The sequence below is a fragment of the Orycteropus afer genome, unplaced genomic scaffold (genome assembly GCF_000298275.1).
Source record: "Orycteropus afer afer isolate SDZICR_OR568_19922 unplaced genomic scaffold, OryAfe1.0 scaffold00701, whole genome shotgun sequence".
NCBI classification, from domain to species: domain Eukaryota; kingdom Metazoa; phylum Chordata; class Mammalia; order Tubulidentata; family Orycteropodidae; genus Orycteropus; species Orycteropus afer.
Genome location: NW_006922288.1, coordinates 854,137 through 867,296, shown reverse-complemented (window position 1 = coordinate 867,296; position 13,160 = coordinate 854,137). Strand labels below are relative to the sequence as shown.

The following is a 13,160-nucleotide window of genomic DNA, read 5'->3' as shown; positions in this document are numbered from 1 at the left end:
ACTTGGACAGAAGACAAATGGTGTGAATAGAAAGTAAGTAAAATAAAGGTTCAAAGAGAAAGCTGTTAGATACCAGATGATATTCTAGACAATCAAAATGGACATTGAATCTGAGTGTTACATTTAATTATTTCCTTTGCAAATGTACATTTGCTCTTATTTCAATGAGATGTCCTGTCCATTTAAAAATGTTCATTGGAAGAGCAATAGCAGTACACAATTTGGTCCTTGGCTACTTAATTATTGGGACTCTGTCTATACTGACTAAAATGTTTGACAGAAAGACATTTTGGGTATTATCCAGTCCAATAGTCTAAACCATGTTTCATTTCCCAATACTGTATTTCCTCTACTGGGCCATTCCATTTGCTAAAATAGGGCAGTGCACTGTACAGAAATTCAAACCATCCAATTGATAAAACTCTGTACTGGAGACCTGATGACTGCTTTTCCTTCTGTTGACTTGCAGCAAAAAAATGGGTTTTAATCAGGGGAAAAAGAGGGTGGTGTTTTCTGTGTGTGTGTGTGGGGGGGGGATGCTAAATTTTTTGTGTGGGAGGCTTTTTTCTGTGACAGGACCAGAATACAATTAACTCAACTATAACTGCTTTACTAGTAAAGACTTTAAGTTATATGCCTACAATAAATACATCTCTTCACCTTTGGATCTTAAGCATCTGGGGCAAAGTTGATAAATAGCAAGTACTTCATAAATAATTGTTTTAAGATGCGATGATGAATAAATGAATGTAAATTTATTATAATATCTTTCTACCACAATTTCTATATCCCCTTTCTTCTAGCTGCCACTACAACTGAAATCTTCAAAATGATTATGACAAACATGACCACTATGAGTGGATTCCTCCTCATGGGGTTTTCTGACATTCACGAGCTACAGATTTTACATGCTTTGCTGTTCTTGATGATGTATCTATTGGCCTTGGCAGGTAACCTCATTATTATCACCATCACCACCTTGGACCATCGTCTCCAATCCCCAATGTATTACTTCTTAAAGCACCTTTCCCTTCTGGACCTCACCTTCATTTCTGTCACAGTCCCTCAGTCTATTAACAACTCTCTGATGGATGATGGCCATATTTCCCGTGGTCAGTGCATGCTCCAGGTTTTCTTCTTCACGTCTTTGGCTTGGGCTGAAGTGGCCATTCTCACCGTGATGTCTTATGACCGCTATGCAGCCATCTGCTTCCCCCTGCACTATGAGGTCATCATGCATCCTGGGAAGTGTAAACAGGCTGTAATAGCCATATGGCTAAGTGGAAGCATGTCAGGAATCTTGTACACAACAGCTACATTCTCTATCACATTCTGTAGAGCCAAAATGATTCACCAGTTCTTCTGTGATGTCCCCCAGTTGGTAAAGCTCTCCTGCTCCAATGATTACCTTGGAGTGGTTGGAGTGGCTGCTTTCATGTCTCTGATGGCATTCATCTGCTTCATCTCCATTGTCCTCTCCTACATCCACATCTTCTCCACAGTTCTAAGAATACCCTCTGCTGAGGGCCGATCCAAGGCCTTCTCCACCTGCCTGCCCCACCTCTTTGTTGTCTCATTTTTTCTTTCCACAGGTATCTTTGAGTTTCTCAAACCAACTTCAGATTCTCCAACTACTTTTGACCTTATGGTTTCTATCTTTTATACAGTTGTACCCCCAACTCTCAACCCCGTTATCTATAGCCTTAGGAATGAGGCCATGAAGGGTGCTTTCAGAAAATTAATATTGGGTGGAAAATTCACCAGGAAAAAAACATTTGTATCCTTCTGTTGATGGCTTTTTTATATTATATATAAGAAATATTTTAAATAATGTTGAATTCCTTCAGTGTGTAGTAATGAGGAAAAATGATACTTTTTTTTTTTTTTACTATAGGTTATCCATGCAATATAACCATTGTCATTAGGGAAACTCTTCATGTAATTTCTACACCTTTTTTTAATAACTGAAACCATTTTTTCATTCTTCCAAACTGAGAGAAAATAAAAAAAATATACTCTCTTTAATGTAGGATCGATCATTTCTTTCCTTTTGCTCCCAAACCATATAGGCACTCACACATACAGAGGTATACCAACAAGCATATGCACACTTTATTTTTTAGTTTGAATAGTCAATATTACAACAAATAGGAATAAAAAAAGTGATAAATTATCCACAATCTCACCAAAATACCAAATTAACTATTTTTACTTCAATTGCTTGATTTCACATGTGCATTTTAAATCTCATCTTTATACACATTAATTTTGTGTATCGGTACAAATGTATGTAGCATTATTATATAAAGTTACGTAGTTTTGATTTTATAATTTCATTTATACATGGCATTTAATGGAACTCACTTCATAGGACATTTAACTATTTCTATATTTTACACATACAGGTTACTTCCAGATATTCAGTCTTACAAATAATATTAAAAGTTAAAGTTCTGCTCTTCATAATTCCAAGCAAAAGCATTACTTAATGAAAAGTCTTTTGAACATATTTTCATATTGCTTTCCAAAACTATTAAACCATTTGTATGTCGTTAGCAATGTATGCCCATGTCACTTCTCCCACATGTTTCATACAGTTTTATTACTTCATACAAGCCATACTCACAGAGAAACTACTAGGTGATTGAAACACAAAAGTACATAGTATTGGATATTGTGGGGATTTTACATTTTTGCCATTTTTGAAGCAACTAAATTTTACCTTTTATAATTTTTATATTTTATAAAAATTTGTGACAATTCAATAGATTAAAGATAATTTTAATATTTATTTATCTTTCATGATATTGATTCAATTTTAAACATTTTTATATTTTATCACTTTTATTAAAATCTTTATATTTATTACAGTTCAGTATTCTAAAATGGCAAAAAAAAAATTTTTTTCTCAGTTGCTCGTTAATTTGTTCTCAGGTGACTTTTTTCTATGCAAACTTTATATCTTATAGGTTAAATATGTATTTTTAAAGGTTGTGGTAGTAAAGCATAACCACTGTAGTAATGGTGTGGCAGAGGCAACTGACCTCCTTCACTTCACGAGGAGGAAAGAGAACCACCTTCAGCATAAGCCCAAAGCTGATTCCTATAAGACAGAGGTCAGACATACCTTTTTCCCTCCAACCTTTTCAGCAGTTCTGACACGAACCATCCCATCTACTGTTGTTGCTGTGTGCTGTCGAGTTGGACCCGACTCATAGAGACCCCTCCTTGGGTTGCTGAGGCAGTATCACTACGGAAGTAGATTGCCCAACCTTCCTTCCAAGGAGTGGCTGGTGAGTTTGAACTGCCAGCTTTCTGGTTAGCAGTCAAGTGCCTTAGGCACTATGCTACCGGAGTTCCCCTCTCACCTACAGTACCCTCTATTTAATAATTTGTTGTAATGTTCATATAGAACTCACAAACAATACTTGTGATCGTGGGTTTCTTAGGGAAGTAACAGGTTACAATTCAGGATCAGAGATGACTCAGGACACAGTTCTTTGATCAGGACAGCCTCTACTTAGAAGTGCCCACAGTCATACCTCTCTCTGGCCTTTGGCCTTTTGGCTTTTCAGGCCTTTAGGGCTGGCCTGGCCTCAGCCCTGTGTGGGGAAGTGTTACAAAGCCCTATAGCTCCACCAATAAGGGCCCTGAGGTACCCGGATACATCAGTAAGCCTTAGCTCAAATGCACTTGGCTGTTTTACTCTGTGGGTTGGCAAGCCTAACTCTGCGAAGTGACGGGAGGCACACTGCTCCACCAGCAAGCCTCCTGCCAAAAAACATTCAGCTTTCTCACTTTATGGGCTGGGAAGCCCACCACGCTGTCTCCTGCTGGTCTTCAGGTTCTGCTGCCTCTGTTTCCACTGTTTTCTGCTGCTGCTTCTCATCTCCAGTGTTACAACTCTCTACATCTCCTGGGACTAAGAGGTTCTCTGTGCAACATCCTGGCTCCTAGCTCCACTCCTAGTTTCACTACTAGCTCTTCTTTCTTGGTGGTAATGGTCTCCAACCCCTGAGCCTGCTCAATCCTCTCTTTCTTTTGTCTTTTATAGGATAATAAGTATGACTCAAGTAAGGCAGTGAGTTGAATAAGAATAGTGTGGTTAGTGACTGGGGTAAGGGTAATGATTTCAGGAACAACTTCTAATAAGGCAGTGATTCAAAATACATCCTATCCTAATCCTGTCTCCTTAACATTACAGACAGCTCAATCCAACATATGGCCATAACCACAGGCTTAGAGGCTAGGATTTACAACATACCACAGAATGGAGGATACTTCATCAGATCACAAATGAAGGACAACTGCACAATACCAGGAATCGTGGTTTAGCCAAGCTGACATAATTCAATATATAACTATCCACCTTTAGTCCTATCCAATCAGTGCAGTGGAGTCACAAAGATTATGACTGCAGAGACCATATGAAGTAAGTCACTGCATTGCACCCACATAAGCTATCAAGACTTTGGTTTAAATGATTAATATTCAGATATATTCCTTCCACAACAATTAGACTATCGCATCCAACTACAATAACATGTGAATCTGAATTTTTTCTAAGTTGTGTACCAATTAAATATTTTATTATAATTCTTGAAATAATTCTTCCATTTTACTACTATTTTAATAGGACTGCTGAATCACCAAAAGAGCAAAGCTATTTTTATTTGTAGTTCTATGCTTTCAATTCTTTCATTAATCTGTATTTATATATTTATGCTATTTAAATAATACTTTAATTGTTTGCTGTAATACTTTGGGTAATATAACCATTCTTTAGTCTGTAAAGTATTTTTATTGTCTTCTATTCTTATTCTTACAGATGAATTTTTAACCTCCTCATCCATTCCAATAAATATTGGGTTTTCTTGTGATAATTCAATCATTCAATATTTGTATATTAACATGACAAATGTTATGCTCCTTAAAATTATATGGTTTGTTCTGAGCAATAATTACTATACTTGTGCTGTTTTTACCTAGTGAAAGTTTTCTAATGCTCATTATGAAAGTAACTCACGTATTTTTCAATAGGTTTACTCTATAATTTTATATTTTTGTAACTGATCTAAATCTAACTTATTTTTTATTCATGTTTAACATGTATTGCAATTTCCAAGCATTTTTGAGCAGCATCTTAAATTATCAGAATTCCCATATTACTAACACTACCTCCCAAGACAGAAGATAAAAACTTACTTTCTTGGGCTCCCTTATAGCTAGAATATAGGCATAGAACTTGGGTTCTAAGATTAGATGCTTCAGGTTGACACTTCAACTTAAGAACAATTTGAAAAATTGAAAAATTTGAAAAAGTAGGCACTATGTGGCATCAATTTCCTCAGGTTGTTGCTTGCTTTAGTGAGGAGCAGTAGTGGAGTCTGAAATCCAATGACCAGCATCACTTCTGGGAACTGAAATGTCCATTTTGTTGCTCTGGACTCACAGCTTCCAGACTCAGTTATCAAGCCTTCTAAGAGACTCTGTGAAGTGATCAAGGTTTTTAAATAAATTTATTTTCTGATTAAAAACCCTTTTATGACCCATGGGTTATATAGTGTACATATACATTTTCCACCTCTCATGTTTATTGGAAAGCTGATTTCCCACTGACAGTATTAGGATAGTATATAGCATAGTGCAATATTTCCCACTGCAACCATTAATATAGGGTCTGCATAACAATTTGAAATTGAAGAAATGAGTATATGTTATAAATTACTGTTTTGACAGGACATCCTATAAAGGGTCTGAATTTTTTATGGGAAAAATAGAAATTTGGGAAATTGTTATTTGGAGCAAGTATGTACCTGTTGAATTTGGGCCAATACTTGGGATAGAATTTATGGGACTACATATGTCCCTTGGGACTGTAAGTGTAGGCTTGTGGGATAATTAGCAAGAAAAAAAATCCACACTATCCACCAAAAATTCAGACACATGCAAAGGATTCAGCATGCGTACATTAATGGAAACATATATCAGCAAAAAATTCAAAGCAGGATATAACTGGGTCATGAACGTGTTTAATAGAGTTAGAACTGATTCTGTCTGATGCAACTAAGAAACCAAGAAATAAAATTGTTCAAATGCATGCACTGATTTGTATATAATAAATTTAAATCCAGCTACTTTTTAAAATTTCTACATAATTCTAAGAGTAATCACTGAGTTATTGGTGTTTTCAATATAATTCTTTCAGTATCTGTATAATTCTATCATAATCTAGTGGGTTCCCTGTTTTTCAATTAATAAATAAAGTAGTCTGTCTTTCAAATGTTATTGTTAGTTCCTGTCATGGTGACTATCTTAGGCTAGGTTCTCTATAGAAGAAAAATCAATGCCCCCCCCCCCGATTTATCTAAAGGAAATAGCTCCCATGGTTGTAGAGGCTGGCAAGTCCCACATCCATGGGTCTGTGACAGCTTGGAGGTTTTCCTGACTCATGTAGTTGCAGGGGAGATGAAATCAAGATCAACAGACAATACAGCAGGCAGCTGGAAATGGAGTCTTACGAGTCCAATTCAGCAGGCAAGATGGCAGGCTGCTTGCTCATAAGTTGCCATAGCAAAACAAAAACCCAAGATTAGCAGGCAATACAGCAAGTTTCTGGTTCAAGACGAAAGGACTAGGGAGAGGTCAGATGATAATAAACCAGATGCAGGCTCCAGATTGAACAAAAAGCCAGAGAGTTTTGCCAGAACGTCCATACATATGGGAGGCAGGCCAACTCCTATGGAAAGTCTAACTCCCTTTCAATTAATTGGCTGCTCATAGCAGATCTCATCACAGAGGTGATTATATTGTATCAGATCTCATCATGGGGGGTGACTACACAATACCTGCAAAACTGCTGAGAATCATGGCCCAGCCAAGTTGCCACACAACCCTTAACCATCACAGTGATCTTATGTGTAATGGAATGAAACACTACCCAGATCTGCACCATCTCAATGATTCTTGGTATGTTTGAGCCCATTGTTGAGACTATCATGTCAGTCCACTTCATTGTGAGTTTTTCTTAAGTATATAATTCTTATTCAGAAGATTGGGAGTTCTGGTAGCATAGTGCCTAAGACATTTTACTCTTAACCAGAAGGCTGGCAGTTCAAACCCATCAGCCACTCCTTGGAAGGAAGGTTGGACAATCTACTGCCGTAGTGATACCATCTTGGAAACCCAAGGAGGGGTCACTATGAGTTGGGTCTGACTCTATGCACATAACAACAACAACAACAACATTCAGAAGATTATTCAAAGATTCATTTAAAATCGTATAGTCAACATCTCTCTTAGGCCAGACCCAGTCCTAGTTGATATAGAATAAAGCTCACTTAGACTAGGAGTAGCTCAGGCTCATGAGACCAGAAGAACTAGATCATGCCCAGCTACCACTGTCAATCACTTGGAGGGGAATCAGTTCAGGAGATCCTGGATAGAGTGGGAGAACAATGAGGAACAAAACTCAAAAGCATTAAAAAGAAAAAAAGACCAGGTTTGCTGGGCTGATAGAGCCTGGTGAGACCCTTGAGACTATGGCCTTAGCTACCCTTCAAGTCTAGAATTGAACTCACTCCTGTGGCTTACAGCCAAACAATAGACAGACATATAGGGTGAATATTGACATCAAGTAGATAGACTACTTGGAGTGATCAATCATGGGAGAACAGAAGGGCAGTGTTTGCATGGGAAGACAGCTTGGGGAGCAGGAATGCATGGGAGGAAAGGACAAAGGGAAGAGGTAACTATAAGGAGGAAGTGGGAAAAGAGCTGTTACACTGTGGGGAATTTCAATCAATATCATGAGATAAAATGTGTATGAACTGTTGTACGGGAAATGAATTTTCTCTGTAAATTTTCACCAAAATCACAATAAAAATTAGAAAGAAAAAAAAAGAAAGAATGAAAGAGTAGCTCAGGTACTAGTATAAAAGACAAATATGCAAATTTTGGATCTATTTTCCACTAGCACAGTAGATCTGGAAATACTCTTCTGCAAATGAGTATATATCTATGTTAGGTAATAATTAAAAGCTTTAATGCATTTTGCTCTTTTTTAGTTTGATAACAAACTCCTTTCTCCTAAGAAGTATTATAGTGGTTAAGAGCAAAGACTCTAAACTATATGTCCAGGTTTCAAATACTGGTTTCCCTATTTAACTAGAGCTGCATGACCACTGACAGCATTTTAACCGTCCCAACCCTCAGTCTCTTCACCTATAAAATAGGTGTAATAACAATCATATTGTTTCAGTGCCTATTCAGTATTAACATATGTAAAAAACTTTAAATAGTACTTGACATAGGTTGTTGTTAGCTGCCATCAAGTCACCCTTGCTCCATGGGGTTTTCTTGGTTATAATCTTTACAGAAGCAACTTGTCATGCCTTTTCTTCCACAGAATTGCTGGGTGGATTTAAGCCATTAACCTTTGGGTTATTAACTAATCACAAACTGCTTGTGCCATCCAGAATCCTTATACTTAACGTGTTCTTAATCTCAGGTTCCACTGAGTCAATTCTGACTCATAACAACCCTATGTACAACAGAGCAAAGCACTGCCAAGTCCTGCACTATCCTCAAAATTGTTCCTATGCTTTAGCCCATTGTTGCAGCCACTGTGTCAATCCATCTTATTGAGGGTCTTCCTCTTTTGTGCTGACCCTCTACTTTACCAAGCACGATATCCTTCTCCAGAAACTGGTCCCTCCTGATAACATGTCCAAAATATGTGAGACGAAATCTGGCCATTCCTGTTTCTAAGGAGCATTCCGTTGGCACCTCTTCCAAGACAAATTTGTTTGTTCTCCTGCCAGTCCATGATATACTTAATATTCTTTACCAACACAATAATTCAAAGGCATCAATTTTTCAGACTTTCTAATTCATGCCTATAAGTTGATTGAAAACACCATGGCTTAGGTCAGGTGCACCTTCCTTCTCAAAGTAGGGTGTGGAGGTGAACCATTTAACAAATAGTTTGATAGAGATATGTGAGACACAGAGTTTGGCAGCCAGAGATGCAAAGGTGAGCCTTAGTCAACCAGCAAGCACCACTATGGTCTGATCGGGTCAAGAGTACTAAATTCATAAATTGTTGCAGTAACAAACATCATCTACTAATACCATCAGGTCAAACAGCAACCAGATTTTCAAAAGAAGTTATTTTAAAACCAGACAAGAAAAAAAAAAAGACATGATTTCCAAAATGAGGCTTTCTCCTTTACCCAGTAATATACATGAGTTCCCTCCTTCATACACATGGATGTATCTTAAGAAGAGAAACAAGAAGAATGAATGGCTCTCCAAGAGATTAAATATTTTACACAAAGGTAAGACTGGATATTTATCTTTAAATTATTAGCTGGAATTAAGATTAAACTGGATTTGGCATTTAGTTAATTGGCATTTCTGCTGAGAGCTGAGAATAAAGGTAAGCTTAACCATACACAAGCAATGCTATTATATATTTCTAACTTCTCAATGTTTCAAGTTAAATTTCAATACACTCATTACTTGCTTCTGGAGAATTATTTATTTCATGACTCTCTCTAACCAGTTATCTTATTCTACTCAGAACTTTTGCATATTGAAACATCTTCCAGCTACCTTGCAAATTTGAACTCACTTCTGAACCCACATCTATGTGTCAAAGTCAGTCACCATAAGACTGGTTGCCCTGATCAATCATATTCACTTACACTTGTTGTTGTTATGTGCCGTCGAGTCGGACCCGACTCATAGCGACCCCTCCTTGGGTTTCTGAGGCAGTATCACTACGGAAGTAGGATTGCCCAACCTTCCTTCCGAGGAGTGGCTGGTGGATTTGAACCGCCAGCCTTCTGGTTAGCAGTCAAGTGCCTTAGCCACTATGCTACCAGAGCTCCCTCCCTTACACTGATTGCCCAAAAATCATAGATTTAGTCTGGATTTCATGCTTTGTCCTAATCCCTAACACTTGCATTTTTTTTTTTTTTTTTTTAAATAAGGTCCAGGAGAGGAGAGAAAAAAGATTAAGAGAATTATCCTTGCTGCCCACCTCAGTCCCCAACTTAGAGCTCATCCATTAGTTATTATTTACCTATTTTGACTTATTTTATAGATATTTGTGATAGAGTCTAGATTATAATGAATTGACATAGTGGAGATAATGACTTTCAGAAAAGTCAGAAAAATGAGGGATTATAATCAGAGAATCTCTGAATTGGATGCAGATGTGAAAGAAGGGCCACTGAAAGTAGAATTAAATTTATAACCTGAATAAATTCAATTCAGAGGATTAAATATGGCAGCTAAAGTTAGAGCAATGTCCTCCATATTTTTTGGTAATTTTAGAGTTTGGTAATGTAGTCATTGTGAAGAAGAAACTACAAAGAAGTTGCAATGTCATGAATTGAGTTTTCTACATGTTATATTTCAGCTAATCCAGGTAATCTTTCTCATGTTACAGTTAAAGAAAGCAAGTACCAAATATATTTTCCGTTCTCTTCTAAGTTTTTCAATTCCTTATTTAAACATATTCCAGACCATTTTTTGATTCAAATTCTCGCCATAATCCTCTATTAGAGCCCATCATGCTATGTTTTTATTCAAATTTTGTTCTTGATATAAATAATCCTCATTCTTTCTCTCAGGGGAAAAAATATATTATTTTAGAGGTATGGTTAAATTTACTTTCTCTCAGAAGTAGATCTAGATCTTGAGTTGAGATTTTGAGTGTAGGTACTTGATCTGGATACAACCACAATGTACACTTATCCTGATTTTTGAACCAAACAGTATCCCCTTGTTCTATTCCACAAACTTCCTCTTGGTCTATGTAATTTTTCTCAGCAAGAGAAAAATTAAATGCTCTGTAATTCCCTTCACAATAGTATCCATAATTTAAAATGATCCATATAATTGAAGTCCTTTGTATTGTCAGTAAAACACAGCTAAACATCTTTCAGGATTGCATCCTTTTGCCATACTTATTGAATCTGTATGCTGAGCAAATAATCTGAGAGCTGGACTATAAGAAGAAGACAAGGTATCAAGACTGGAGGAAGACTTATTAACAAATATGCAGATGACACGACCTTGATTGCTGAAGGCCAAGAAAACTTGAAGCACTTACTGATGAAGATTAAAGACTACAGGTTACAGTAAGGATTTCACCTCAATAACTGGAGCAAACAACTGGACCAATAAGCAACATTATGACAAATGGAGAAAAGATGGAAGTTGTTAAAGATTTCATTTTACTTGGATTAATAATCAATACTCATGCAAGTAGCAGTCAAGAAATGAAATGGCATATTGCACTGGGAAAATACTGCAAAAACACTTCTTTAAAGTGTTAAAGCACAAAGCTATTGCTTTTAATTTTAAAGTGGCTGAAACCCAAGCCATTGTCTTTTCAATAGTCTTATATGTATGTGAAAGGTGGACAATGAAAAAGGAAGAAAGTAGAGGAATTGACGCATTTGAATTATAATGTTGGTGAAGAATATTGAAAATATCATGAACTGCAAGAACAATGAACAAGGTAGAAGAATGGTCTCTCCTATCTGGAGCAAAGAATAGTGAAGAAAACCAAAGACTCAAGGAAGCAATTACTCCAATGGGCTAAAGGACCTCATTAAAAATAGGCTACTTGACACCAAAAGCAGAAGAACTAGAAGATGCCTGGTTACCACCACCGTCAATAGCTCTGACTGGGATCACAATAGAGGATCTCAGATACAGAGGAAAAAATGTAGAACAAAAAGTCGAATTCACACAAAAAAATTAAAACTTATTGCTCTTACAGAGACTGGAGGAAACCCAGAGACCATGACCCTAACACCCTAAGAAGAAAAATTACTGACTTGATGGAACTCATGTGTTAATGGTAATGGAGCGATAAGCAATACAAAATATGGAGAAAATCAGCACAATACCAAGGCAAAGAAAGATATTGAAACAACTACAAGAATAAAGGACAACAGCCTCTGACCCACAACTAAAGCTATTCCCAGAGACCACCTTTTAGTCAAACAGTACACAGGCCCATGAAATAAAAAAGAAGAATGTGTTCCTTAAAACAATTATAGGAGATCAAAAGGACAACATTTGCCAAAAAGCAAAGATGAGAAGGCAAGTAGGGCTAGAAAATTCTGATGAAAGAAAACAAGACACCAAGGGTAGAAGTGAGGAGCATGTTGACACATTGTGAGGAATGTAACCAATGTCATTGAACATTTTATGTACAGACTATTGAATGGAGAATAATTTGCTTTATAAAGTTTCACTTAAAACACAATAAACAATTTAAAACAAAAAAACCTAGAAGGATTTTTAAATAGAAATCAGCCATTGATTCTAATGGTTTCATAGAGAAGCAAAGTAGCTAGAAGATTCAGAATACTTTTGAAAATAGAACAAATTGAAGGACACATGCTACCTGATTTCTAGATTTACTGAATAGGTATAGCTGCCAAGATATTAGAAAAGACAGATTGATCAATGGAATAACATAGAAAGACCAAATATAAACCTACACATATATGACCAACTGATATTCAACAAAGGTACAAAAGCAATTCAATGGATAGAAAATATTACTATCAACAAATAATGCTATAACAATTGGATGCTCATATGCAAAAAAAAATGAACCTCAATCCATAATTCGTGCTCTGCACAAAAATTAATACAAAGTGTATCATAAATCTAACTGTAAAACCTAAAGTTCTAGAAAAAAAATATTAAAAAATTGTGGCCTCAGGTTAGGCAAAATTTCTTAAGCACAACATGAAAACCATGATTCATAAAAGAAAAAAATTAATATATTGAACTTCATCAAAATTAGGAACTTCTCCTAAATATACTATTCAAATATATATATATATATATATTTTCCCCAAATATATATATATGTATACACACACACATATATATGTTGTTGTTCTTGTTGTTATGTGCCGTCGAGTCGGACCCAACTCATAACGACCCCTCCTTGGGTTTCCAAGGCAGTATCACTCCCGAAGTAGATTGCCCCATCTATACACACATATAATACACACACACACACACATATATATATTATGTATATATACATATATGTAAAATAAATTGTACAAGCAAAACTTGCTAATCACAAAGATGGTAAAGGACTTGTAACTAGCATATAT

At 36.3% G+C, this 13,160-nt stretch overlaps 1 protein-coding gene across 1 annotated transcript; it reads left to right on the top strand.

Annotated features, from left to right (window-relative positions):
- The first annotated feature begins 829 nt into the window (after positions 1–829).
- Positions 830–1,792, top strand: LOC103211169 (olfactory receptor 14J1-like). Its single transcript, XM_007957085.1, has one exon. The coding sequence runs from the start codon at positions 830–832 to the stop codon at positions 1,790–1,792; it is 963 nt and encodes a 320-aa protein (XP_007955276.1).
- The last annotated feature ends 11,368 nt before the right edge of the window (positions 1,793–13,160 follow it).

Excerpts from the sequence above, each read along its gene's own strand:
- LOC103211169 (XM_007957085.1), top strand. The coding sequence starts at position 830 with ATGATTATGACAAACATGACCACTATGAGTGGATTCCTCCTCATGGGG.